Raw genomic sequence first — 26,936 nt, 5'->3', positions numbered from 1 at the left:
ATGAAAGTTGAATCCCACGTTAGCAGTGATTCAGACGAGGACTCTGAAGATAATGAGGAGGAGGATGAAGAAGTGTCTGACAGTGAGAGTTTAGGTGGGACCTCTGCATTAGATGACGAACCTATAACTTCAAAAGCTGACCTTGAACTTCTTGTGGAGCAAGAGAAAAGCAAAGATGGAGAGGAATTGAAGAATACTGCACAAGACACAGTGACTGAGGGAAATGTGGATATAATGGACCAATCTAAAAAGAAAAAGAAGAAAAGACGCAGGTATGGCCGTTAACTGTGTGAGGTCTGCAAATCACTGAAAGGGCATCTCCATGAGTAAGTGTAAAGTCTCTTGAAATGTAGTTTTCTCATACACAGTGAAGGAAGATATTGTACTATATGTCAAGTTTATGTCTAATGTTTATAAACTATTAATCAGATACAACAGGATATTCCCCTGGGGAACATGGAGTAGCGAGGCATTCTACCACACATCTACTATGGTCAAGTTCAGGAAATACTTACTTCTGCTTAAAGGATAAGTTCACCTTTTGCAAAAATCGAAAAAAATGCATAATTAATAATATATAAAAAATATGCATTTCTTTAATATTTGCATTCAAGCCTGGAAAGCATTGCCATCGTGATCACTTGATCAGGGCTGTAAAGCTCAGGCTTCTGCACATTCTCTCCCAAGCAGAGCTCCGTACTGAGGTACAGAGTTTCAGTTAGGAGAAATGGGGAAGGACGGCTGGACTTCAAACTGCATTAAATCACCTCATATGAGGTCCAGCCATCCTAACTCTAGGTAGATGCGGGAATATGTGCAACTCTTCCTAGAGCAAGGACAACTGGACGCCATATGAGGATGATTTAATGCAGTTTAAAGTCCAGCCTTCCTTCCCCCCATTTCTCCTAACTGAAACTCCGTACCTCCATAAGAGCTCTGCCAGTTTGAAAATGTGCAGAAGCCTGAGCTTTGCAGCTGTGATCGAGTGTTCACCATTGGAATGCTTTCCAGGCTTGACTGCAAATATTAAAGAAATGCATTTTTTTTATATATTATTAATTGTGCATTTCTTTAATTTTTGCAACAGGTGAACTCAGCCTTTAAGTATATCAAAACTGTATAGGTGCCAAGTATGAAACAGATCAATAAGGCAGCATCATTAGTATAACACATACTATAGGGTTTATCTGAACAGGAGGCTTGTACCCAGCCTCTTGTACACACAGGCTTCAGCTGAGAGCAATATATGCAGCTGGCTTTTATAAAGCATTTGTAAAGCTTTCAGCCAGCTTCAATCAGCTGTGTTGAAGCCTTTAAACTATCCTTCAGTATGGTAAGGTAAAACACAGATCTTAAAGTAGAACTCTGGGAAAAACTTTTATTAAACCTTGTAATGAGGTTACCCCCGTACTGCAAGGTGTAACTGCTTATTTTTGTCTAGGTGCTAAAAAAAGTTATACTCACCTAAACTGCAGAGCCGGCTTGCTCTAAGACTGGTCCCTGGAGCCTCTCTCCCCCTCCTCTGCCGAGGTCTAAGGTCCCGTAAAACATCACATTCTATACACAGTGTATAGACATGAGCTGGGACGGATTTCCCACAAGGCCAACCGTGGCCTGGCCTTGGGGCAGCAGGGAGTAGAGGGTAGCAGGGGTATGGATACCTCACACTCCACCGAGGCCTGTATGCATCTGGAGACTACATAATATATTCATGGCCTACTTGGGTGCCATTCTGCAACTTAGCCCCCACCTGTTAATTATGAAAGGGAGGATGAGATGCTCCTCTTGGGTGACACCCACCGTGCCTAACCTGCAATATCTCCACACTTTTTCTGCCTGCAGTACTAGAAATTTGCCGTACATTCAGAACTTGTTCGCACTTAGAGCCTTGAGAGGGTTCCAAATTCGCCTTGCGAGGTGGCCTGATCTGTCCAGCAGGTTGCTACATAAAGCCAAAACTGACCTGCATAGAAACAGACAAATACTTGGGTGGGTGAATGGGAAAGCTCTCTTCACACAATGCGAGACTCCCTGCCCCTGCCTCCTCAGACCCTTTAAATACCTCTAACTACATGGCCCTTCCCACTCTCTCGTGCACTGTCAGCTGTACTAATCAGGTACCAGCCTCTGCCCGCTTCCTGCTCTGTCTCTCTGTACTTTCTCCCCAGCCCCTGTATTTGCACCTCCCGCTAACCAGGCTCCCAGCACCATATTGAGCTCTGCATTTGGGTCCAGCCTGCCACAAAGTGCTCCGCAACTCTTTAGCTGACATGGTAACTTTAGACACCGTAGGGAAAGATGGCACCCGCTAGCCTTAAGGGGCCTCGCCCCCATTCAGGTACTTGTCCTATCCTAACCTTTAACACTTAAAATCTAGTTGAGAGCCTGTGAGACCTGCTACTGGCATATTTAAGGTAACAATCAACACTCTGATTAAGATCTTGTTTGACACCCCCCATACTGAAATTGAAATGTGTTTTAAAAGCTTTAACAAAGTTGTTGGAAGTTGTCTGAAAGCTTTGAAAATACTTTGGTAAAGCCTGATGTACATTCTACTGATATAAAAGCTGAAGCTAGTATGTACAAGACCTAGGCTATGAATTGTTCAGCCAACAAAATAGCAACAGTATAGTGACAAAAAAAATCATAATAAAGCAATATTATCATGGAGAAGCAACATCCTCTACTCTTCAACACTGATTATCATAGAATGTTGCCAACATACAGTACATTACCAGTTTTGTTCTTTCTTCCTAAATAGCCAAGATTAATATCAGCAAGATTGCATTGGTAAAAGAATGCATATGTATAACTGTTGCAAGTGTGTGTCTCCTGCCATCATACAACACATTTGTTCAAAGTTATGACTATCATTAAAAAGCAAAACACGGTAGCTGTAATTAAGTTCATAGCATTTGTTTTATTGCATATTCTCTGTACTACCAACATTTCAGAAATCTCAACAAATCGTTTATCTTCTTATTTGTAGGTTAATTGGTATCAACTTAACAAATTGCAAGTATGAGTGTGGTAAGTCAGTGCATCCTTTCAAAGTGGTACAGTATATTGTTTTCTGTCAAACTGATTCAGTGCATTGTTTTATGCTGCCTTATGTTTACTTATGTCGGCTTGTCTTCTCTTCTTATGCTTGTATTTCAGTGCGGCGTGCCTCACGACTTTGTGGACTGAAGGAAGTTGGAGATGATGAGGAGTGGACGGCCTACTGGACAGACTGCTCTGTCTCACTGGAGCGTGTAATGGAGATGAAGAGGTTTCAAGTAAGTCCATTACAAAGTGATTTAAGTGACTCCTGGTTAATGGTTAAATATTTCCCCTATTTAAATGTATATTTTTGTTCACAAACAGAAAATCAATCACTTCCCGGGAATGAATGAGATATGTAGAAAGGACTTACTGGCAAGAAATATGAACAGACTGTTAAAATTGTTTCCAAAAGAATACAACATCTTTCCACGAACATGGTGCCTTCCTGCTGAGTAGGTATCACAGTGTACCGAGTGGGGCAATTAGTAAAGAATTTAGTAGAATACGAAGTATTGAAGTAGCAGTCCACAGAAAAGGATTTTTCTATTGGTGTAAATCACTAGCTGATACAGTATTCTTGCCATGGGTTACTGGAACTTTTATTTTTGTGCATTACATAGTTACATAGTATTTGAGGTTGAATAAAGACATAAGTCCATCAATTTCCAACCTATTGCGTGTATGTATGTATGTTTGAGCAGGTGTGTGCGTGTGCATGAGTCCATGTGTGATTTTGCTCTCAGCAGTACCTGTACCCCTGTATGTTATGGTCTCCAAGGAAATCGTCCAAGAGTTTCTTGAATGATTCCACACTCTTTGCTGAAATCACTGCCTGTGGCAGTGAGTTCCAGACCTTAACCGCTCTAACTGAGAAGAACCCCTTGCGCCTCGTTTTTGCAATTTTTGGTGGTGGCCTCTAGTCTTTGTTATGGGGTTAACCGTAAAGAGTTTGTTATTAATGTTGCCTTCACCATTGAACATTTTATACAAGAAAATCATGCCCCCCCTTAATCTCCTTACTTACAAGTAGAACATATTTAATTTTAACAGCCTTGTTTTATAGCTCTGGTCCTCCAACCCCTTAATGAGTTTGGTTGCCCTCCGCTGGACTTTTTCCAGCTCAAGGACATCTTTTCTGAGTACTGGTGACCAAAACTGGACCGCATACTCCAGATGCGGCCGAACTAGTGATCTGTAATGTGGCAAAATTATAGACTTGTCCCTGCAATACATTCCCTTCTTAATACAAGACAGGACTCTACTTGCTTTGTTTACAGCAGCCTGGCACTGCAAGCTATTCTTCAATCTGTGGTCTACAGTGACCCACAAATCTTTCTCCAATACTGACTTCCCTAGTGGCATACCCATAATTCTGTAGCCAAATTGCCTATTTTTAACTCCAAAATGCATTACTTTGCATTTATCGACATTGAACTTCATCTGCCATACAGTTGCATTGAAGTACAGGAGTAAGGTACTGGAGCTTCATACTATGCGTATATGCAAATTCTATAAAGTAATAGAACTCCTTGAAAATAAGACCTTTTAGCTTTTAATAGATATAGGGTCAGACTAGAAAAAAATCACTAATCTAAGATCTTGGCTAGGGCTGCAACAACTAATCGATTTCGAAAATAATCGTTAGCTGCAGCTCTAATCTTGGCTTTCCAATCTTGTCACATGAGTACGAGTGGTTTTATGAGTATGCATAAGCAATGTTTCATGGGCCAAAGCTGCAAGCACTATTTTGATCGCACTGCAGGCACAATGTCCCTTGCGATCACATTGCGGCCGCAGGGCGTGGCTACGGTGCCATTCACTTCAATGGCCCACCACCTCCCCTCCAGCCCAGCAAAAAAGTGAGCCGGCCACAGTGCGTTCCGGTCCGATTCTGACTGGAACGCACTGCCCTATGGTGTGAACAAACCCTGAAGGGTCTGCCAAAAATGTAAAATGTTCATCCTTGTGAGGGCCACATTGTTCAGGCACTGGTCTACTGAGGTTGTCTGTAACCCAGTTGTATATTTATTTATTTGTATTTATTACAGGTATTTATCTAGCACCAACACGGTGCTTTACATGCAGTGCACATTCACATCAGTCCCTGCCCTCAAGGAGCTTACAATCTAAGGTCTCTATCTCACATACAGGGCCAATGTAGACAGGAGCCAAGTAACCCTCCAGTATTTCTTTCTTGGAGTGTGGGAGGAAACCGGAGAACCCGGAGGAAACCCACGCAAGCACAGGGAGAACATGCAAACTCCTTGCAGATAGTGACCTGACCGGGATTTGGACCAGGGACCCCCAGTACTGCAAATAACTGTGATATACAGTATAAATGTCAAAAACTCTGGGCTTTTCAATAGGTTTCAAAGGTCTATTGGTACCTTAATCTCTTGTTTATCATATATAAACATTTTTACAAGTTTTTTCATTTTTAAAGTTTTATTACTTGTCTTCTTCTTTTTAATGCAGTTATGGTGATTTCCAGGCCTACTGCCGCACAAAGAAGAACAAAACGTATATTTGCAAACCTGACAGTGGCTGCCAAGGCAGGGGCATTTTTCTTTCTAAAAACATGAAGGACATCAAACATGGAGAACATATGATCTGTCAGCAGTATGTTTCCAAGGTAACAGAGATGACCTGTTCTGTATATAGTATACTGCCACAGTAAACATTGTACTGATGAAAATTAAGTATGGAATAGTTCACATGGGGAATTGAAAGAAGGCTTTGTGAAGTATTCCTACAACTTTCACAGCAGTTTCCAAATTTTTAAGGCCGGATTTAGTTGTCTGCATTGTGCTGCAGTGCATTAGTGAGTGCCATCATCTGCAGTAGCCCAGTTATTTGGAATAGGCTGCCAATGCACCACAACACAGAAAAAAATGGGCATGTACTAGTGTTTCCAATGCAGTGCTCAGCAATGCATCACCATATGTTGTGGTGCACTGCTGTGCAGGTGTGGTGCATCGGATTAGAGCATTGGGGTGCCTTTCGAAATGAATGTCATCGCAACACTAGACACTTTGCATTGTAGTAACGCACGTACCCCAACCCACAAATCTGAATGGCCCCTCAATGTAATTCATAATGGCACATATTGAATGTATTTTATTTAGTATGGTCAGGGCTGAAAAAAACATAGGCGGTTATTCACAAAGCTGCCGAAGGATCTAGCCGTAGCTTTGGCTGATCCTTCGGCTAGCTTCGGCCCCAGTACCCCTTCGGTTCAGGGCTGCTGTAAGGGCTATTCACTATAGCACGTACAGCTCCCGAAGTTGTCCGAGGGGCTCAGTCAAGCCGAAGGCATACGCTTCAGCTCGACTGAGCCCAGGGGAAATTCGAAGCTGGCCGAACGGCCTGCCATTAGCCGGCTGACAGCCTGCTACTGACAGCTGGGCAGAGCCAGCCGTCATCTCACGGCTGGCTCCGGCCACTTGCAGATTCAGATCAGCATCCCTGGTTACCAGGTAACCAGGGACACCGTTCTGACATTACACTGCGGCTCCACCGGGTTGTGTGTGTAACCTGTACCTGGTAACCAGGGATGCCTATCTGTCATTACACACTGAGAACCCGGTGGGGCCGCCGTGATATAAAAAAATGTAAAATCACTGCGGCTCCGACGGGTTCTCAGTGTGTAATGACAGATGGGCATCCCTGGTTACCAGGTAACCAGGGACGCCCATCTGTCATTACAATGAGAGCTTGGCAGAGCCGACTTTCATATCCCTGCCGGCTCCGACAAGCTCTCATTGTAATGATGGTCCCGGCCAATAGAAAACAGTTGGGCAGAGCTAGCTGTCACTGCTAGCTCCGCCCAATCGTTTTCTATTTTATGTTGAACTTTTTTTGACTGCTTTTCTATTGTGCTCGGTACCACCAGAGGTACCGAACAGAATAGTCGAGCCGAATGCTGCTGAGCGGCATTCGGCTATTCACTCATTGCTGTTCGGCATCTATGAGAATAGGCCGAACAGCAGTGAGTAGCCTGCTGGAGGTTCGGCTCAGCCAATCCAGATGTTGGATTGGCTGACTCGAACTCCTTCTGCACTTTGGGTCAGCTGAATGAACAATGAGCTGTTGGTAGATGTTTTGTTTTGCACTTCCAGTGATAGTGCAAGGAACTGTACAAATTTACCAAATCTTCCACATAAACCAACCAAATCTGAAAAAAACCCTCATGACATAATTTCCTGGGAGTAAAGCCCTCCTTGCCTTCTTGTCTTGATTCGTATTGTAACTGTGTAACGTCTTCCATATATTGTAAAGCGCTGCACAAACTATTGGTGCTATATAAATCCTGAATAATAATAATATTATCATTATTATTAATACATATCAGCTGCTGACAAGCTTTCAGGGAGCTTCTGAGACATTTTCTGTGTATGTCAAACAGGTAACAGGTCTCAAATCTTGCCAAAACAAGTAAAGAGTTTTTCAAGCATTTACAGAAATTTCACATATGATGCCCGTATGAGCAAGTCCTGTTGTCTACAATCTGTGTTTTAGTACTTGGTATTATTCTATAGATTTATATTATCCTGTGATATAGAAGATCTCGGGCTTAAACCTACATTAACATTTGGTTTTTCTGTACAGCCATTCCTCGTCAATGGATACAAATTCGATTTACGGATATATGTGCTTGTGACATCTTGTGACCCCCTGCGCATTTTCATCTACAAAGAAGGGTTGGCACGTTTTGCAACTATGACTTACACAGAGCCCAGTCACAGCAACCTGGTAAAGAGCCTTGTTACATTAAGCAGAGCAGAATATTAACCACTTGAAGTCCGCGGTGTTAAACCGCGGTGTTGACCTGGCCAGGTCATTTTTCAGTATTCAGCGCTGCGCGCGAGTGGGCGTGCCTGAGTGGACATCTAAAGACGCCCGCTCAGATCTAGAGAGCTCCCGGCCGGCCGTTTTTTTTACAACAGCCGGCCGGGAGGTAGTTAATATAGGGGAAAAGTTTTTTTTTCCCGGTAATTTTTCCAAAATATAGTAAAAAATAAAAAAACCCCAGTGGTGGTTAAATACCACCAAAGGAAAGCTCTATCTATCCCCAAAAATGGTATAAAATTTATTTCAGTATAGCGTTGCATGACGGAATAAATGTCAGTCAAAGTACCGCAGCGCTAAATACTGAAAAATGGCCTGGCCAGGAAGGGGGTCTAAACAACTGGTCTTCAAGCGGTTAAATTATAAAACATTTATTATTACCCAATTTTTGGGTAAAATATAAAAGATGGGGTCACTTCGGGTAAAAAGATACCAAACATGTCAAGCCTTAAAATTGCGCGCGCCCGCGAAACCTCAAAAAACGGCAATACCCAAAATTGGCCATAGGCGACGCTTTAAAAGCTTTTACCGCTCATCAGTTTAGTGTTATCAGTGATTGATGGCCCTAAAATGATTGCTCTCACTCCGAAGTTCGCGGATAACAATCCCCCTATATAATAGCAAAGGCACACTGACAGGTCCTCTTGATAGAAACATTAGGGGTCTCTAAGACCCCTAATGTCACCTGGGGACGCCCAAAGAAGCTGATGAAGCAGAGATCTGCTTCATCAGCTTCTTCTCTCTGGCTATAGCAGCCAGGTGACTGACAGGTGAATGTGAAAGTGATGTAATACACATCACTTCCGCATTAACAGTACGGAGGGAGGTCAGCAAGGAGGAAGATGCTTTAATGGGAGTCTGCCATCCGTCCGTTTTTTTTGCAACGAGTGGACGGCAAGTGGTTAACAAATTATGTTATAAAATGGTATTGTTATATGGTATTAATTGACCATATAACATATTCCAAATTGTAAAAAAAAAATTGAAAACTGCTTAGAGCAGCCTTTCTCAGCCTGGGTTGGTACCCTGGTGTGCCTTCTGGCTTCCTCAGGGGTGCCTCAACATTTTGTGGTAGTGGGACTGTGATGTGATGGGGGGAGTGAAGACTGAAGTGAAGGGGGCTCTTGATGTAAAGGGGGAACTCTGTTAAAGGTGGGGTATAAAAGAGGGGCTTTTGATGTGAAAGAGGGTTCCTGATGTGAAGGGGGCTACTGAAGCAAAGGATGACCCTAATGTGAAGGGGGAATCTTGATTTGAAGGGGCACTTTGATGTGGGTTTTTGTGTGATTAGAGATTTTGCATACTTTTAAAGGGTGCCGTAACTTAAATCTAATAGACCCCTAATGTCTACATAAAGAGGACCTGCCACATCCTCTTTGCTATTTGCGCCTATCTGGAAAAAACGATGATTGCGCCACACATGTTACATATCACCGCAAATGTCTGCATGAGAGCAATAATTCTAGGGCCATCAATCACAGTTACACTAAACCAATGAGCAGTAAAAGCTTTTAAAGCGTCACCTATGGGAAATTTTGTAGTTTTATGCAATTGCGCATGCAATTTTAAGGCTTGACATGTTTGGTATCTATTTACCCAACATGACCCCATATTTTATATTTTACCAAATATTTGTGTATTATATTCTGTTTCTGTGCACTACATTTCATTTCAGTGTATTTTATCCTAAAAATACTGGTTTAATAAACATTTGCACAAATACTGTGCAACACAGAAAATTGCCGCTAGCATTTTTTCTATTCTTCAGGGCCTCAGCTTTCAGAAAATATGTAATTGTTTGGGGGTTTAAGCTGTTTTCTAGCCAAAAATTCTGTTCTTATCATGTGTGTGCAAATACTGTAGTATGAAATTGCTCCGGACTGTAAGTAGTTAAAGATGTCAAGTGACTGTTTGCTTGTCTAGTATAATTTTCTTTAATTTAACATGTGTTTACCCAAACAAAATCACACTATGTGGTCTTCTATCAAGAGTACCTGCCAAAAGTGCTATAAAATGTGATCCTAATGGATATGTTTTTGGCCTAGTAAACTGTGTGACACTGTTGTGGCCCTCATCTTTAGAATTATGCTTTCAGTCTACCTATAAAAAAACTAAAATCAATTATTGATATAATTTTGACAGGATGATGTCTGTATGCACCTGACCAATTATGCAATCAACAAGCACAGCGAAAACTTTATACGAGATGATGTGACAGGCAGCAAAAGGTGGGTATTGTGACAAGAAAATATTTAACAGATACATACAAACTAGTAACCATTATTGAAATGAGACAAAAATAGATTTTATCAACCAGAAAATGTTTGAATATACAGTATATAAAATTTGAGCTTGGTTAAGGTACCTCTCTTGTAGAGGAGCAAGCTAGTATTGCACCATAAGGCTCATCCTCACACCCATTTGAACAATTTGAGCACACCATATGAGCACATTGCAATTCTTCTGGGCATAGTCAGTGAAAGTGAACCTCATACACTTGGTGGTCACAAGCATCAATGCAAACTAATTTTTTCTTGTGCTAAACGCAGAAGTATCTTAGGGGGCAATCTCAAAAAGATTTGACTGCAAACCCCTAGATGTTTTCAGGTTGTTGGTCCCGATAATTTTTATCTATGAAACCAACAATTTGACTCCATACAGGGGCTCCAACCATGTTCATTTTAGCAGGGCACAACTAAGTTTGTGTACAGGGTTGGAGTTACCAGTAAATGGGCCTATAGGCACCATAGGAAAATAGTTTTTTCCTGTATAGTAACATTTGTTTTCCTATGATTAGTAGAACTACATTCATCTTAAATGAGCTTATGTATACATTGTTATAATTACAACTGTGTAAAAAAGGTGATTCTATCACAGTGGTGTTGTTTTAGGTGCCTCAGTGTGTGTACCTATAGGCTCCAGTAATTAAGATATGGCCTTGCTTGAGCCTATTGAGCCATCAAGCTCAATACGCCTTATCTCTATCAGGAATCGGGAAAGGATCACGGGCATCCAAAATGCATGGTGAACACCTCTTTAAAAAGCCTATATGTACAAGCCTTGATGTTTTTTTTTCCATTTCTCTCGAAATAGGAAGCTCTCAACATTATGGATATGGCTGGAAAACAACAAATATGACTCAAATAGACTTTGGGAGGATATTGAAGACGTAATTATCAAGACTTTAATTTCTGCACACCCTATTCTGAAACACAACTATCGGACTTGCTTCCCAAACCATATTGCTGGCAGTGCCTGCTTTGAGATTCTTGGCTTTGACATCCTCGTGGACAAAAAGTTGAAGCCCTGGCTGTTAGAGGTAAAAAGAGTGTGTGTGTGTGTGTGTGTGTATATATATATATATATTTATATATAGTTTGGCAACTTTATTATTCAGCCCTGCCTGTGAAAGTATCACAGTATCTCCTGGATCTTTGCTGCTCGGTGCTCTTGTTTATATGGCTGCTTTTGGTTTGAGAGAACAACAATTGCTTCAGTAGAATACTCCGATCAAAGTGGCCACTGAGTCCCAGAGAATACATCTGGTTTGCAGTTTGCAAAGAATGGAACAGGCGCTGTACAAATGTATATTTTCAATGTTCTTTGGATGCAAATTGTATTGCTAAGTCCTCCTAATGTAGTGTTACCTAACCACTAGCCAGTTATGTAACCCTTGTAATAAACTCACAATGGACCTACAGTAAGCTTTTCTTGCCCATTTTTTTCTCTTTCATCCTGACACACCTTACCACAAAAATATAATAGATTACAGCTTAGCAGTCCTTGGATGAGGTGGCTGCATTAGTTTCCCTTTTTCTGGCTTTGTTTCCTGTATTTTCCCCTGGAGACCCTGCCTGTAACACACATTCTGTGTTATGGTGACTCACAGTCACTAGTGGTACTTTATCTATGGGGATTAGCATTGTCACTCTAAACTGCTTTTCTGATTTGGACCTCAAACACCTCTCCCTCTCTTTGCCTCTCCTTACCATCACACTGAGGGAGGTATTTTGTAGTTCACAGAAGATAGCTGGGAAAGCACATGCCATTGTTCGATATTTTAGTATGTGTACAGGAAGTTACAAGAACATTTAATTTGTGGCAGTATCGAAGAGTATTTTTCTCTACTGTGCCTAAAAAAGAAAAAAACGAATGCAGTCACAGCAGTGGTGACATGCAATATATATAATTTTTGTGTTATGGTTTAAATATAAATTAAAAAGACATCTGTGTAATAGCCTGGTCAAACCTTTTTACTATATTAAAGGCAAATAATTTTCCCCCTAGTGAAAGTCGCAATATACCAACTAATGAAACACAAGTCTGAAACATAGTGCTTATGAAATAGGCACCTCCAACTGGGTAGATGGAAATGCTCACCCCATGGACATCCCATGAGAGTGACCCAGGTAGCCTCGGAAAAGCGCAGTCGCTCAAAGGGCAGAATAATGAGAGGGCAGTTTTTACACGTTTTACACTGCAATCAACAACACAGCTTTCGGTTTACATCTTTATTATTTCCAGTAAAAAATGATTCACAAAGAATTACTTTAATTGGGTTTTAGCATTTTAAAATACTTTTTTGTGTATACCATTTTATTTATTTCCTGGTGTAGGTGAATCATTCACCAAGTTTTACCACCGATTCACGCCTGGATAGAGAAGTAAAGGACGCCCTTCTGTTTGATACTCTTAATCTGATCAATCTCCGGGCTTGTGACAAAAGGAAGGTTATTGAGGAAGATAAACGCAGGGTGAAGGAACGTTTACTTCAGCGCAATCTCCCCAAGGAGACCAAGTAAGAATGACACCTACTTTATTCTGATAAGCATCCACAACCCTCCCACAATCTTATGGGCATCCATGACTTCCTCCTCCCTTCTCAAGACTAATGACTACCCAATGGATTTGGGTGTGTACCCGAATACACAGATTTTAAGATGAAGCAATATAATTTATAAAATCCTACCTAGGTTTCCTTTTTACACTGGATCCCAATAGTCGTTTAATGGTATTCCAAGAAAATCTGTTATAAACTTATGACAAATCTTAGTTTGTGCTCATTTTGTTTAATGCACACAAAATTATGCTTTTATATGGGAAAAATCTCAGCCTACATTCCTGATCCCAGCTGAAGAGGGTAGTAATTTCTGCAGTTTTTTTGGTATATGTTAGCATTCATGAATAGCAGGAGTTGTATCAATTCTCTACATACGGTGTAGGGATGAGCAGAGTAATCTTGATAATACAAGTTTACACCAAAGCAGAAACTCTCCATTTTACTAATTGAGTTGAGGCAGACTATTTATTTAGAAGATGTTTAGTGCCTTTAAGGTTATGTGGTTTAGATGCCCTTTGTATTTATTTTCATCCCTTTTTTGTGCATCTAAGTTGTTGTTTGTGTACTTCTGCTTTAATTTCTTTCCCACTGTTTAATTTTTTTCTTTCTGTGAAAATAATGTAATATAATGAGAGTAATGGGGGAAGAGCACTTTTTGGTATAGGATTAGGTCCTGGATAGTTGAAAGGAGCTTTTTAGCCTCAGGAGCCCATTGCAGCCATATAAACTACCAGAAACCACCTTCATTTATTTTTCCTTATTGACTACAATTAATTGCACCATAATTGTGAAATAGAAAAAACCTCAGGGGAAAAATAAGATTTTAGTTTTTTATTAGCATATTTTTGACTTTGTGTGCATTTATTTCCTTCCTTTCTGCTTTTAAAAAAATATGAATTAAGAAGCAATATGAGAATTACAAATGGGCAACTTGCCCACTTTGAGTGACTTTACTTGACCTCTACTACACAGTTTTTTTAGCAGAGTACACATTCTGAATGTAATTTTCCATAGATGTCTGTGTTCCTATTTCATGTGAATGCATATTGCTTCTGTGAGTATACTTGTACGTCTGCTGCCATATTTACCCACATTTTGTACACACAGACGTGAGCAGTTTGAAACTTCCCAGGCTGTTTGGTTGGAACAAGTTGAAAAATATGAAGACAGCCACTTGGGAGGCTATCACCGTATTTACCCACAAGGCAAAGGAGACAAATATGAGAAGTTCTTCAAACACAGCGGCTCCTTGTTTCAGGAAACGGCTGCTTCCAAGGCCAGAGAAGAGTGTGCTAGGTAATGCCTCACCCTCTTTGCTTAGCATGTATTCATATATGCCGACTTTGATATCTGATACCTACAACAACAGTACAATTGAGTAACTACAACAAGGAAGTAAGATCTTGTATTAGGGATGGATTAAGTAAGCTATTAACTGGTAAGTCACAGAGAGAATCATTTATTTTAGAGGATAATATTTACAATCTCGGCATGGGTCTAAGGTGGAATTACGTGCTAGGTCTTAATATACTGAGACAATAGATCATGTCAGGTAGGGTTGCCGCCTGTCCAGGATTCATCCGGACAGTCCGGGTTTTGAATGCTGTGTCCGGGTTTCATGGCAGCAGAAACCCAGACACAAGATGTCAGGCAGACAGGGGCAACCAAAATTAAGATAGGGCTACTGGCCCTCCACTGAAAATAGTCTCAACTGGGATATTTACATATGAATGGTTGGTGCTATTTACATATAAATAAGCCACGACTCATTCTCCCCAAAAAATGTCAGCGTGTCACTAGAGTGTTCGGGTTTTGCTTGAAGAAAAGTTGGCAACCCTAATGTTAAGTCCTTGGAAAAAAGTAATCCTGCTCTTGATGCCTACATACATTAGGACATTTCGGTGGGGCTGTACATAGATACATTGCTGCTCAAGGAACACATGAATGATGACATGATCTATGTCATGATCTATAATGATCTATGCATCAGTTAAAGCTGAATTCCAAGCAAACAGCTAAGCACACAGATATAATGCACATATAAGAGTTGTTTTACCTGTCAATGGACTGGTATTTCTGTCCATCTAGTCCTGTGAGATTTATTATTATTATTATACAGGATTTATATAGCGCCAACAGTTTGCACATCACTTCCTTTCTAGCACGACATGTGCCCTGGTTTTTATCTGTTGCAGTTCAGTAACACTCACAGGTCTTGTTCCTCCCCATCCTGTGATTTGACAGTAAAGAAGCTGCAGACTGATGACCTCATCTCTGACACTCTGCTCTCAGTATTTTCCTTTTTAAAGCATGAACACTGTAGCACAACTGATTGTCTCCTTATTCTGCTTCTCCCTCTGAGCATGAGCTCTGCTGTAAAGGACAGCATTTCCTAACATTTTTTCCCCCCAGCATTTTGAAATAAAAAAGAACCCTTCATGGCACCCTTTAAAAGTATGCAAAATCTCGAGACAGCCCAGTCTAAAATGTCAAAAGAAGTAAATATTAAAATGTAAAAAATGACATGTGGTTCCCCATAAAATCTATATGGATTTTAAGGAGCAGAACACCCAAAAAAATAAAAAAACAAGCAGAAAAATGATGTGGTGTTGTCCGCTTTACATCAGAAGCCCCTTTCACTTCTGTCTTCTTCTAAATGCTAGGGAGGTCCTAGATGCAGCCTTCCCTGAATTAGCATCATGGCTTTCCATGGTGGCTCTCCATGGTGCTGGTGGTCAGCTTGCCTGAGCCATGGAAATGCATACCATGGTGCAAAAAATTTAAAGGCATCCCAAAAAAAGCCAGAAGGCACCCCAGTTGAGAGAGGCTGGTATAAGAGTCATCAAGAGGCTGATACCAAGTCAAATTCAGGTACTGCTTGTATTAAAGAAATACATTTAATGATGTATTAAAGGAGAACTATGGGGTAAGTGTTTTTCCCCATAGTTCTCCTCTGGGTCACGGGAGGACACAAACTAGCGTTCTCCCATGACCCAAAGCTCAGTATACTGCGAGCTACAGTTTGCGGTATACTGAGACCGCCGCAGCCGGGACGGATCCCGACATTACTGTCGAGATCCACCCAGCTGTGTGGTTGACAGCTGGCTATGCCTATCTAGAGGCAGAGCCAGCTGTACCCGCCCCCTCCTCCGTCCGTTTTTTCCAGTCAGAGCTGGAGGATCGGTGCGGGGGGAATCCCTGCAGGGAGCCGTGAGTGACAGTCACGGCTCTCTGCAGGGACATGATCGGGAAGTGAGCGAGCGATGGTATGTGTTCGCTCACTTCCCGATTTATTGAGCCGACGTGTGACAGTTTCATTGTCACACGTCGGCTCGAACTATGAGGATGAGTGAAAACCTCATAGTTCTCATTTAATGAATACAGAACTGCATTAATGTGGGTTTTTTTGTATCTACCGGGAGTTCAGGTTTGGAGGTGGTACTCAGCTCCCTGCCAGCCGATGATGTCAGTGAGCGGTGGGGGCGGGAAGCTGGACAGGGCGTCACAGGTTGCTAAGAGCTCTCAGCAACCTGGGATGCTGTGGATTACCATTTGCCTCCCCCTCTCACACCTGCCCCCCAAATGAGATACCTCCCGAGGCAACTGCCTGAGGCCGCCTCATTATAAGGATAGCCCTGCTGGTAAAGGCTGTATTCTGTTGAGTTTTTCCACAAAGCTCCAACTAGACTGTCCTTCTAGAGCCTACAGTGAAAGGAGGGAGGGCTACATGTTACCAAGTTGCAGAAGTCAAACGTGACTTGTATTCATCTTTTGTTATTGGTATATATTCATCTTTTGTTATTGGTATATATTGAGTATTACAATTTTATTACAGTTTTTCCATTCTTAAAATGTGTATCTCTCTGTATAGTAAATACCGTGTTTCCCCGAAAATAAGACACTGTCTTATATTTTTTTTGGCTCAAAATAACACGCTAGGTCTTATTTTCGGGGTAGGTCTTATTTTCAGGGAAACAGGGTATGACTTTTGCCACTTTCATGGGGTGCAAACTACAGCATTGTGCTTATTGTTGATTTTAAGCAGCTAACTGTAGCAGATTTATGCAGAAAATGCTGCAGAATTACACTACGTAGTCACAGTGGTTCTTTGGATTCAGCCCTCTATAGCGCACACATATTTATGGCTCTCAACTAACTTTATCACCTAAATTACTCTCTATGGAGCATTGATACAAATGAAACATTAATATACAGGTACAATATACAGGGTCTGTGCACTGCCATGCTACTTCAAATACTGAATGAATCCTCGATACCGCAAAACTGACATTTATTTGTGAAAACACTAGCATCCTTGGATAGTACCTAGAACCCCACTTTTCCAGCCCTTTTTCTCATATGGACTGTACTATTGCTTCATTAAAAGCTATAAACATTTTCCTGACAGGCAGCAGTTGGAAGAACTTCGACTTAAACAAGAGCAGAAAGAGCTACCCACTGGAAAGAAGAAAAAAGACATTAAAGACACCCTACAAGGAGAGTCAGCAGGTGAAAAGCCTGTAAAATACAAGGTGACGAGCAGGCCATCCGTGCGCATTGTGTCCAGTGGATGTAGAACAGCAGAGAGAAAGGTGCAGTGAACATCTGATACTGACATATTATATACATACTGGCTACTTAGAAAGTGAATGTGTTTGACCAGGCTATTGTAATCTCCAGGTCGTTAGATGATCCTGGTGTTTTCTGTAATTAAATACACAGGTAATTCCAGTTCCAGATTAGTAGTAAACAGATATGCTTAACTAAAATCCACCTACAGGATGGCACCAAGGGTTCCAACATGTAGGGTCAGCAAGTATAAGCATGGTTGGTTATGCCACTATTGTTCTACAAACAGTTGTTTAGTGGTCTGCTCTTTTGACCAACATCAATGGTTAATAGACGCTTCAATGTATATGTTTATGTTTAAATTATGTTTACTCATAGTCATACCCTTTTCCTTGTTTCCACTAGTGATGTAAATAATTAAGGTACTTCTACAGATAATTTGGTTCTATATGTGTTTAGAATTAGGCAATGACTGACTGAATGCACTTTGTCAGCTGGCTTGGTCAATCAGGCTAGAAAATCTATGAGTTAAAGGAGAACTATGGGGTTAAGTCTTTTCCCCATAGTTCTCCTAAGGGTAACGGGAGGACACAAACTAGCGTCCTCCCGTCACCCTAGGCTCAGTATACCCCGAGCTGTAGCTTGGGGTATACTGAGACGCCGCAGTATACCGCGAGCTGCTGCTCGCGGCATACTGAGACGCTGCAGCTGAAGCGGATCCCGACAATTGTGCCGGGATCCGCCCAGCTGCGTGACTGGCAGCTGGCTCTGCCTATCTAGAGGCAGAGCCAGCTGTACCCTCCCCAGTCCGATCCACCAGTCAGCGCTGGCGGATCGGACCGGGGAGGGGGAAATCCAGCCCCTCCCCTGTCACGGCAGAGAGCCGTGACAGGATCGAGAGGTGAGCGAACGCCGGTATGTGTTCGCTCACCTCCCGATCTACTGAGCCGACCTGTGACAGTCTCATTGTCACAGGTCGGCTAGAACTATGAGGTGAGTGAAAAGCACTCACCTCATAGTTCTCCTTTAAAGAACCGTTAGGCTCAGTTCACAGCAGCACGCCCTACCGCAGTGCATCCTGCAGCACCTCTATATTGTTGCATAGCAGAGGTGTGAACGAGGGCTAATTCTTTCACTGTTAATGCTTTAAAAAAAATTAAACCTTGCAGTCAGGAGGAAAAGCTATAAAGTTCTATTGGTTACTAAAAATTGTCAGATTTATGATCTTTTAAAAATAAATGTTTTTGGGGCATTTAGTATACATTTAAAGGGGGCTGTTTGACAAAAATAGAGCACGAAAAGGTTATATGTTTCAGTACTTTAAAAACTCACTAAGATGCGACACATTGATGTAAACTACATACATACTAAAGAACAGAATTTCTACTAGAAAGGCATAAATATGTCATGTGTTTACTGCTGAAAACTTGACAAGTGGTAATGGGCCCTTTTAATGATTCAGGTTTATTTAAATACCACAAACAATTGGAATATATTGCGACTGACCAGTCCTTGGATGGGTTGTCTGTATTAGTTTTCTTTCTTCAGGCTTTTTTTCCTTTACTTTCACCTGGTATAAATAACACTTCCTGTCCCTTCATGTCCATACTTCTCTACGGTATCTATGGGGGCATTGTACAGGCTGGTTATCACATAGGCTGGACTTCAAACTAGTCTGCCTTTGTTTATCTCCATTACATAGTTGAAAGAGTGGACTAGTTATATGCTGTCTTTTTAGCTCACAGGAAGTGACAAAGACACTGTATTTCTGGCAAGATTAACAAGTACTTCTTTCACATCCATTGAGGGACACAGGAAGTAATTCACCTTTGGGTTATATTGCCAGCTACAGGAGGATTGAACATGGCACACAAAAAAACTGTAAGCCAGCTCAGGATAACTCCTCCTACTCCCATTATGCCTCTGTTTTTTGCAAGTGTCCTAAGACGATAGATGTGTTTTTTCAGCTCTGCTTGGAAAAATGTACCTTTTTTGCTACCCTTTTTCCTTCAATTTTCTTCTTCAATCAAGATTCCTCCTGCACTGCTACCAAAGTTGGGCTCTTCATAGCAGCTCTCTGGATTGGCCTTTCCTCAGCATAATTATGGAGTGCCGTACACAGATCTCTCTGGACTGGAGATTGCGGGGCTAGCCTGTAAGTGTCTTTCTACTTGTGGTGCTTTACAGACATTAAATACTGGTAAAAGTTACAGTAGCTGCTGAGCACTTTCGAAGTCCAGAGCTGTGGCATTGCCTCAGCGCTTGCCCTGTATCTGAAGACTCACTTTGTGAGTAGCCCATTTGCAAGAGCCACATGAAACTCCAATCTTCAGTCTGTTCCTGTTGCCTGCCTACAGTGACTTGGTCACCTACAGCTGCCTGACACTACATCTCATTTCACGAGTTGGGTTCATAAATACTTGGGGCTTTGCCTTCACTTCAGCTTTACGTTGCAGCCTTGTGCAGCATGTACATGCCAGGCATAAATAATTGTCAGGAAGAGTTCCCCAGCCTACTACATCTGGATCCAGGGGAGTGGTCTCTACACCTGGATGTGTTCCATGACCTGTGTCACAGATGGTGGACACCTTTAACAATAAACTGGGTAATTTTGTCTCTCAGATACAACGATCCTCTTTCTAAAGCAGTGAATTATCTGGTGACTCTGTGGGGTCTATCTTTTTCCTCCCCTCAAACATTCTTCCACGTCTGCTCCACAGGATCAAGATGGGGTGCATTACGGGGATCCTCATTGCTCTGGATTGGCCCAGGCGGATGTAATTGTACAACCTGGTAAGACTGATGGATGTTCCATAGGATCTTCAAGAATATCTGGCTATTTTGTAGCAAGGACCGATTTACCATCCTGCTTCCGGGTCAATGGCCTTAAAGGAGAACTATGAGGGGAGTGCTTTTCACTCACCTCATAGTTCTAGCCGACCTGTGACAATGAGACTGTCACAGGTCGGCTCAGTAGATCGGGAAGTGAGCGAACACATACCGTTGTTCGCTCACTTCTCGATCCTGTCACGGCTCTCTGCCGCGACAGGGGAGGGGCTGGATTCCCCCCTCCGATCCACCAGCGCTGACTGGCGGAACGGACGGGGGAGGGTACAGCTGGCTCTGCCTGTAGATAGGCAGAGCCAGCTGTCACTCACGCAGCTGGGCGGATCTCAACATCGATGTCGGGATCCGCTCCGGCGTCTCAGTATACCGCGAGCTGTAGCTCGCGGTATACTGATCTTAGGGTGACGAGAGGACGCTAGTTTGTGTCCTCACGTTACCCTGAGGAGAACTATGGGGAAAAGCCCTGACCCCATAGTTCTCCTTTAATGACATGGCTGTTAAAGCTCTGATTGTCAATCAATGTACAGGGAGTCTCCCATGTAACTTCCACTGTTCATTTCCCTGTTACTCTGTGGGATCAAATCTGGTTCTCTCTGTGTTTGCTCACTTTACCCTCACCCACAAGATGGTATTCCTCATTGCCATTACCTCTGCTAGGTGAGTATATGAACTGGCAGCCTTATCCTGCAAGGAACCCTTCTGGTTTTACATATTAACAAGGAGGCTTGAGGCATCATTCTTACCTATGGTAGTTTCTACCTTTCACCTCAACCAGGACATTATTCATTTTTTTGTTTGTCAGTGTCTAATGCTCCTGTAGGCAAAGTGCCAAAGGTGAATGACTTCCTGTGTCCCTCAGTGGACAACATGAAAAGTATTTTACGTTTAGTACAAAAACTTTATATTTCTGAACTTGATAAAAATGTTCTTAACCTGAAACAAGAGGACTATTGCAGCCATCACACCTAAGGACTGGCATGCTGAAATATATTACATTTTTGTTTTGGGTTTTAGACACGCTTTAGGACCAGAACTATCATAGCTCTCCAATCTTGCATTGTTACAATTAGTAATGTGTTATTCTGTAAAATATCCATCAGAATTTTTATGTTTTCCCATAATACTATACAAATTATGTCAGTAAATAATAACTTTCTGTGTTCCAGACCCAGGAGATGAAACTAGACTCCATGAAACCAGTGGACATTAATGAACAAGAGGAGTTCGATAGGCTCCAAGGTCTTCAGCAGAGGGCGAAGCTTATCAGAAGCCTTGGTATAGTGGATCTGCTGCATAGACTGTTCAGCACTATGGAGCCCAAAACCCACGACCTAAAGCCACATGACTACAGTCTCCTAGATGCTCAAACAAGATATCAAGTATGAAATAAGTGCCTATGATGTAAGAATGTAATGGGCTCCTCACAAATGGACTCCTCACAAATGGACTCCTATATAATTATTTGCAGCCGAATCTATAACTATATAATAAGTGATGGTTCTGCTGTGTCACCTACACATGTTTATTCTGGGTGCTGTTGGTTGAAGACTGTACAAATGTTATTTAGCATAAGGTAAAATGATGGCTTTGGTTTTCAAAGTGTAATGAGTTCTAATTGACGCAAGACCATGTGATAGCCATGAACCATAAAACATATGATGGATGTCGGATACTTGCACAGTGTGGTACTCACAAATTTGACATGACTTAGCAAAATACTTAATTGGATACAGCGAATGCGGGCTTGTCATTAATTGTCATTTTACATTTGAAGAGTTTGGATTTTAAGTGATAATCTTTAATGGCTAAGGTAAGCATCCCCAATACCTTTAGTTAACCAATAAAGGACGCTTAAATTCCAAACTTTCTGCATTCATCAATGGCTAGCGTTGTTTAAAAAAATATACCGTATATACTCGAGTACAAGCCGAGATTTTCAGCCCCCCTCGGCTTATACTCGAGTCAGCGTCAGGTGTCTTCTTACTTACCTCGCCGAGCGTCGCGTCACTGCTGCTCCGGTGGGCGGCGCTCCAAGCGGGGTCATCTGGCAGTCTCCGGGTCCTAATTTAGGTGGCCGGAGACTGCCAGATGACCCCGCTCGGAGCGCCGCCCACCGGAGCAGCAGTGACGCGACGCTCGGCGAGGTAAGTAAGAAGAAAAAAAAAACCCCCGCAGCGGCCAGTCAGGCAGGGGAGCAGGGATGAGTCAGCGGCGCGCTGGTCAGGCGAGAGGAGCTCCAGGTGGGGTTGTAATTTATCGGGCAGGCACCTCTAAGTCAGCTAAATTAGGACCCCACCTGGAGCTCCTCCCACTGGACCAGCGCGCCGCTGACTCGTCCCTGCTCTCTCCGTGATGTGATGATCCGATCACCGGCACACAGTGTGTGTGGGGAGGGGGGGGGAGAGGGGGTAGAGAGAGAGATTAATTAAGCAATTATATATGTATTGTCTGCACTGTATTAGCAGTATATACTCTATATAGAGTATATACTGCTAATACAGTGCAGACAATACATTTACAATTATACTAACATGAATGTATTAAATGATCTGTATGTAGCCCTGTACTATGGATCATTTAACCCATTCATGTTAGCAGAGGATCATTGTAAATGTATTGTTGCAGGCACTCTATATGTACATGTACTATATACTACATATAGAATGCACTGAACAATAGATTTACAATTATCCTCTGCTAATATGAATGGGTTAAATGATCCGTAGTACATGATATGTAGCCCTGTACCCCCTTTTCCACTTACAGAGCTAGGTTATTATTTTTCTTTTAAATAAATATTAATGTAATTTTATTGGTATCTATCTACCAGTAGCTGCCTCATTTCCCACCCTCGGCTTATATTCGAGTCAAAACTTTTTCCCAGTTTTTTGTGGTAAAATTAGGTACCTCGGCTTATATTCGGGACGGCTTATACTCGAGTATATACGATATATATATATATATATTTTTTTAGTGGTGACAATGTCGTTATGAAAGAAGAAAGCAAAGGCACAAGTAAACTGCTGAATGATGCATGTTTTTACAAGCCAAAGTACCCATATGAGAATAGTTTTTCCTGTGCCCTAGGAATCATTCATCTGATATAGACTACCCAGTAGAAATGTATGTCAGATTTAAAAAAAAAAAAGTCCATACATTTTTACCTGTTTCCTGGACAGGGGACCATCCAGGCCTCAATGACATTTACACTTCTGTGCCACCATCAAGGGTGTGCTCTGCGTAAGCAAGAGGCATTGATTAGCTGCATCTGACCGGGGGTCGAGAAGGGAAAGTGTCAATGAGGTAGTGACCAGTCAGACCCAGGGGACAGGTAAGTATTTAATGGGGGTAGGTTTGTTTTTGTATTGAAGGTGGTGCAGCAAACCTTTAATCAAGCCAATGTCTGATTTTAGGTCCATTTTAGATGAAAAAGAGTTTAGAATGTATTCAAATATGAATGATAGTTTATTCTGAAATATGGCTCCATAGCTTTGCATTCTCAGCTAGAGGGGGAATTTATCAAAACGGGAGCAGACAGAATCTGGAGCAGTTGCCCATAGTAACCAATCAGCTTCTCTCTTCAGTTTGTTCAGTTAATCTTGAAAATTAAAGATATAATGTGATTGGTTGCCATAGGCACCTGGTCCAGGTTCTGTCTGCTCCAGTTTTGCTAACTTCCCCTCACTGTATTTAAACTATAGTAAAACCATCAGATATGTTGATGGACGTCTAGGAAAGGTAAACTTTCCTTGCAATTCAAAACTTCTCCAAACAATATGCCAATTAGAAACCTTCTAATTATGTCAACTTGACAAGTGTTTTGTCCAGTGGTTGTAACATCCGAGCACTTAATTTTTAAGCAGACATAGCGAATGCAATACTTGCTATTATTTTTAATACAGCCTCCACACTTTTATTCCTTACAGACTCAGTTTAACCAAGGTCTGATAATGTGCCAGGATACAGAAGGGAACATGTCCTATGTCCCGGTTTCCTGCCAGGGAGGTGCAATCACAGAGACTGTAGCTCAAGCAAGTGCCACATCCAACCATAATCATTTTGGGTCTCCAGGATATTGTCCTCATTTTCTTGGTATAGGGGCACCACCTCCAACACATTATGCATCACGGAGATATGCACATCAAAAAACTTTAACCTATAATGGGTTTCAAACAATGCGAGCAACTGCGATCGTCAATGAACTCAACTCCTTTAACAAGCCAGTGAAAAGTGGAGGCCATAATAGGCTAACAAGTGCCAAAGCAAAGACAGAGCAGAGTAAGTATTTAAATAATGATCAAGCCCATAGACATGTCATTCATCATAATAAATACGTATATTATTCAATTTTAAGGGCTTAATGAATATATTGTCTACATGATTTAAGGAAATTTCCACATGTAACTCAATTCTCAATAATCTTATTTCTTCACTTTACAAAATCATCTTAGTTTTGAGACCAAACTATGGGCATCCTTTGCTTAGGTATACTGTGCTGCACATTTATCTTTGTTGAGTACCTCCAGGGAGGCCTGGAAGCCTAGAACAGGGATGGCAAACTCAATTTGAATGCGGGCTGCATCAGCAATATGGTTGCCTTCAAAGGGCCGGTTGTATCTGTAGGACTAGTTAAATGTATTTAAATAATTGCCTCTGTATTCGATTATTACTGGTTTTAGTAATTACTTTATAACTAACTTTGAAAGTAGAAGTCTAGGAAATATAATGGCAATTAGTGTAGTTGTGCCAGCTCTCAGGTGGGCTATATGGGGTCTATGGTGGGCTGTGCAGACTCTCAGGTGGCTTTGCAGGTTCTAAGGTGAGCTGTGTGGACTTTCGAATGGCTGTGTGGGGTCTATGCTGGGCTGTGTGGGGTCCCGGTCGGCGGGTGTGGGCAGCGTGGAAGGAGGAGATTTTCAGCCAGCACTGTAAACAAACACCACGATTCACAGGAATGCTGCCGGGACCTTGCTGGGGACCTGGTGCCTGTGTACAGCTCTGGCTTCAATTCCAGCTTTGTTTAAAAAATGTAAGGCGGGAGAGTTGCAAGGGCCACATGAAACGTCCCGGCGGGCTGGATTCGGCCCGCAGGCCTTGTGTTGGACACATGTGGTCGAGAGGAATGTCATGAGTGCAGTCATAGGTGTGCACATCCTATTGCATTAGGGTGTGCACACGAAAGTACAAACACACATGCATACATACAGTATTTATAATATATACACACATACACAGACCTGAGGCATCCTGTATTCCCATCTCTACAGCTGTCCCTTACCTTGTCCAGAAGGGGTGCAGTAATGAATCAGACAGCCTGACAGGGACCACCCGCCCAGCTTCCTGATTTGGATGGGAAACCTGGGAAGCCACAGCCATGCTCCCACGCAGCTTCCCAGGAATGTAAGTGTCAAGTGCTGCTGCACTCTGTATCACTGAGCCGGTCACAGAGAGATCTTTGTGATCTCACCACCGCCTCAGTGAGTAAAAACACGGTGCCCACTGTTGCGGTTTCGGTGTTGCACTCAGGGTAATTGGGGTGTGCCCCGGCACACCCAGTCTGCACGCCTATAGGTGCAGTGTTATTACAACAGACCATGTACTTATAGTTAGCAAACTTCCAATAAGCACTTACTTTAGTAGGGCAGCTGGATTGGACAATGTCATTTTCTACAGAACTGAATCAGGTACAAATTTGCAGTGAAGTCTGCTAAAACCCTTGCAATGCGTTTAGTTGGCCTGAAGTGGCATTCTTTTCACTAGGACCCAGTTTTCACTTACAATACAGCTAAATTGTAACTTACTTTAGTAGCATAGTTCATAGTTCTCATTGCCCTTGTATACAGTACATATGTAAATTCTAGATCTGAAACACAGGGAAAACAATAATGTAGTAACAGATGCTGATCTGTTCAGAGCTGCATCTGGGCCACTTACAGTTCTCTTATCCAATATATGCCCAAACCAAATATTGTGGCATTGTTGTGCTATAGGTGACATTGTCACTAGCTTGTCACATTACTAGTTTGCAGAAAGTACTTATTTCTGATATCATTTCTATTTAGAAAACTATTTATATATGTCATATATAAATTATAATCTAGACTGTATATCATGTTTATTTCTATAACCTTCTATGAGACTTTCATTCTTTAGCTATGTAACATTGTGAAATATGATATATATTTATTAATTAATATGCCTGTAATCTCATATGTACTACAAACTCTATTAAAAATATTAAAAAAACTAACTTTTTTTTTCCAGAAAGTTCACTCTACACGAAACCAACACGCTACAATGGAACTATTTCTGGCTCCCTCAATAACGTACCTTCTATTGGGAGAGGCAATGTTGCTCAATCACCTGGCTGCATGCTGCCTGCTGTTGGGGGGACTTCGTCTGCTGACCGACCATTAACAATTGCATCATGCTCGGCTCCGATTGCTCAGCGACTAGACCAGCCAAGGCAACCAATCTTCAACTTGAATATCAATTGGTAACAAACTTAATGCTATACTTTCTTGTAAACTGTAGAATTTGATTTAGTTTAATGAAAATATCAATATGAACATATAGTATAGATGTCATTTAAAAAAATATATATGTATTTATTCCAATGGAATACATACATTACATAGACAACACGCAGTGCAGTAAAAACGACAGAACAATTTTTTTCAAACACCAGGTTTTGCTATAACTAGAAGCCCCAACAGGATTATGTCACCCTGTTGATGACAGTACACGCTGGTTCAACTACAGTTTGAGTGCCAGCATGTCCCACTGT

General features: G+C 41.8%; 1 protein-coding gene across 1 annotated transcript; it reads left to right on the top strand.

Annotated features, from left to right (window-relative positions):
• Positions 1 to 26,649, top strand: TTLL6 (tubulin tyrosine ligase like 6). The gene is made up of 14 exons (XM_018571447.1): positions 1 to 272; positions 2,990 to 3,030; positions 3,160 to 3,278; positions 3,367 to 3,497; positions 5,521 to 5,677; positions 7,654 to 7,797; positions 10,036 to 10,121; positions 10,987 to 11,212; positions 12,510 to 12,691; positions 13,841 to 14,029; positions 17,142 to 17,325; positions 21,322 to 21,528; positions 24,076 to 24,427; positions 26,414 to 26,649. The coding sequence occupies exons 1-14, from the start codon at positions 1 to 3 to the stop codon at positions 26,647 to 26,649; spliced, it is 2,526 nt and encodes an 841-aa protein (XP_018426949.1).
• The last annotated feature ends 287 nt before the right edge of the window (positions 26,650 to 26,936 follow it).

This window comes from Nanorana parkeri, unplaced genomic scaffold (assembly GCF_000935625.1).
Source record: "Nanorana parkeri isolate BGI_ZX_2015 unplaced genomic scaffold, ASM93562v1 scaffold42, whole genome shotgun sequence".
Taxonomy (NCBI): domain Eukaryota; kingdom Metazoa; phylum Chordata; class Amphibia; order Anura; family Dicroglossidae; genus Nanorana; species Nanorana parkeri.
Note: the sequence above shows the minus strand (reverse complement) of the source record. Positions and strands in the feature narration are given on the sequence as shown.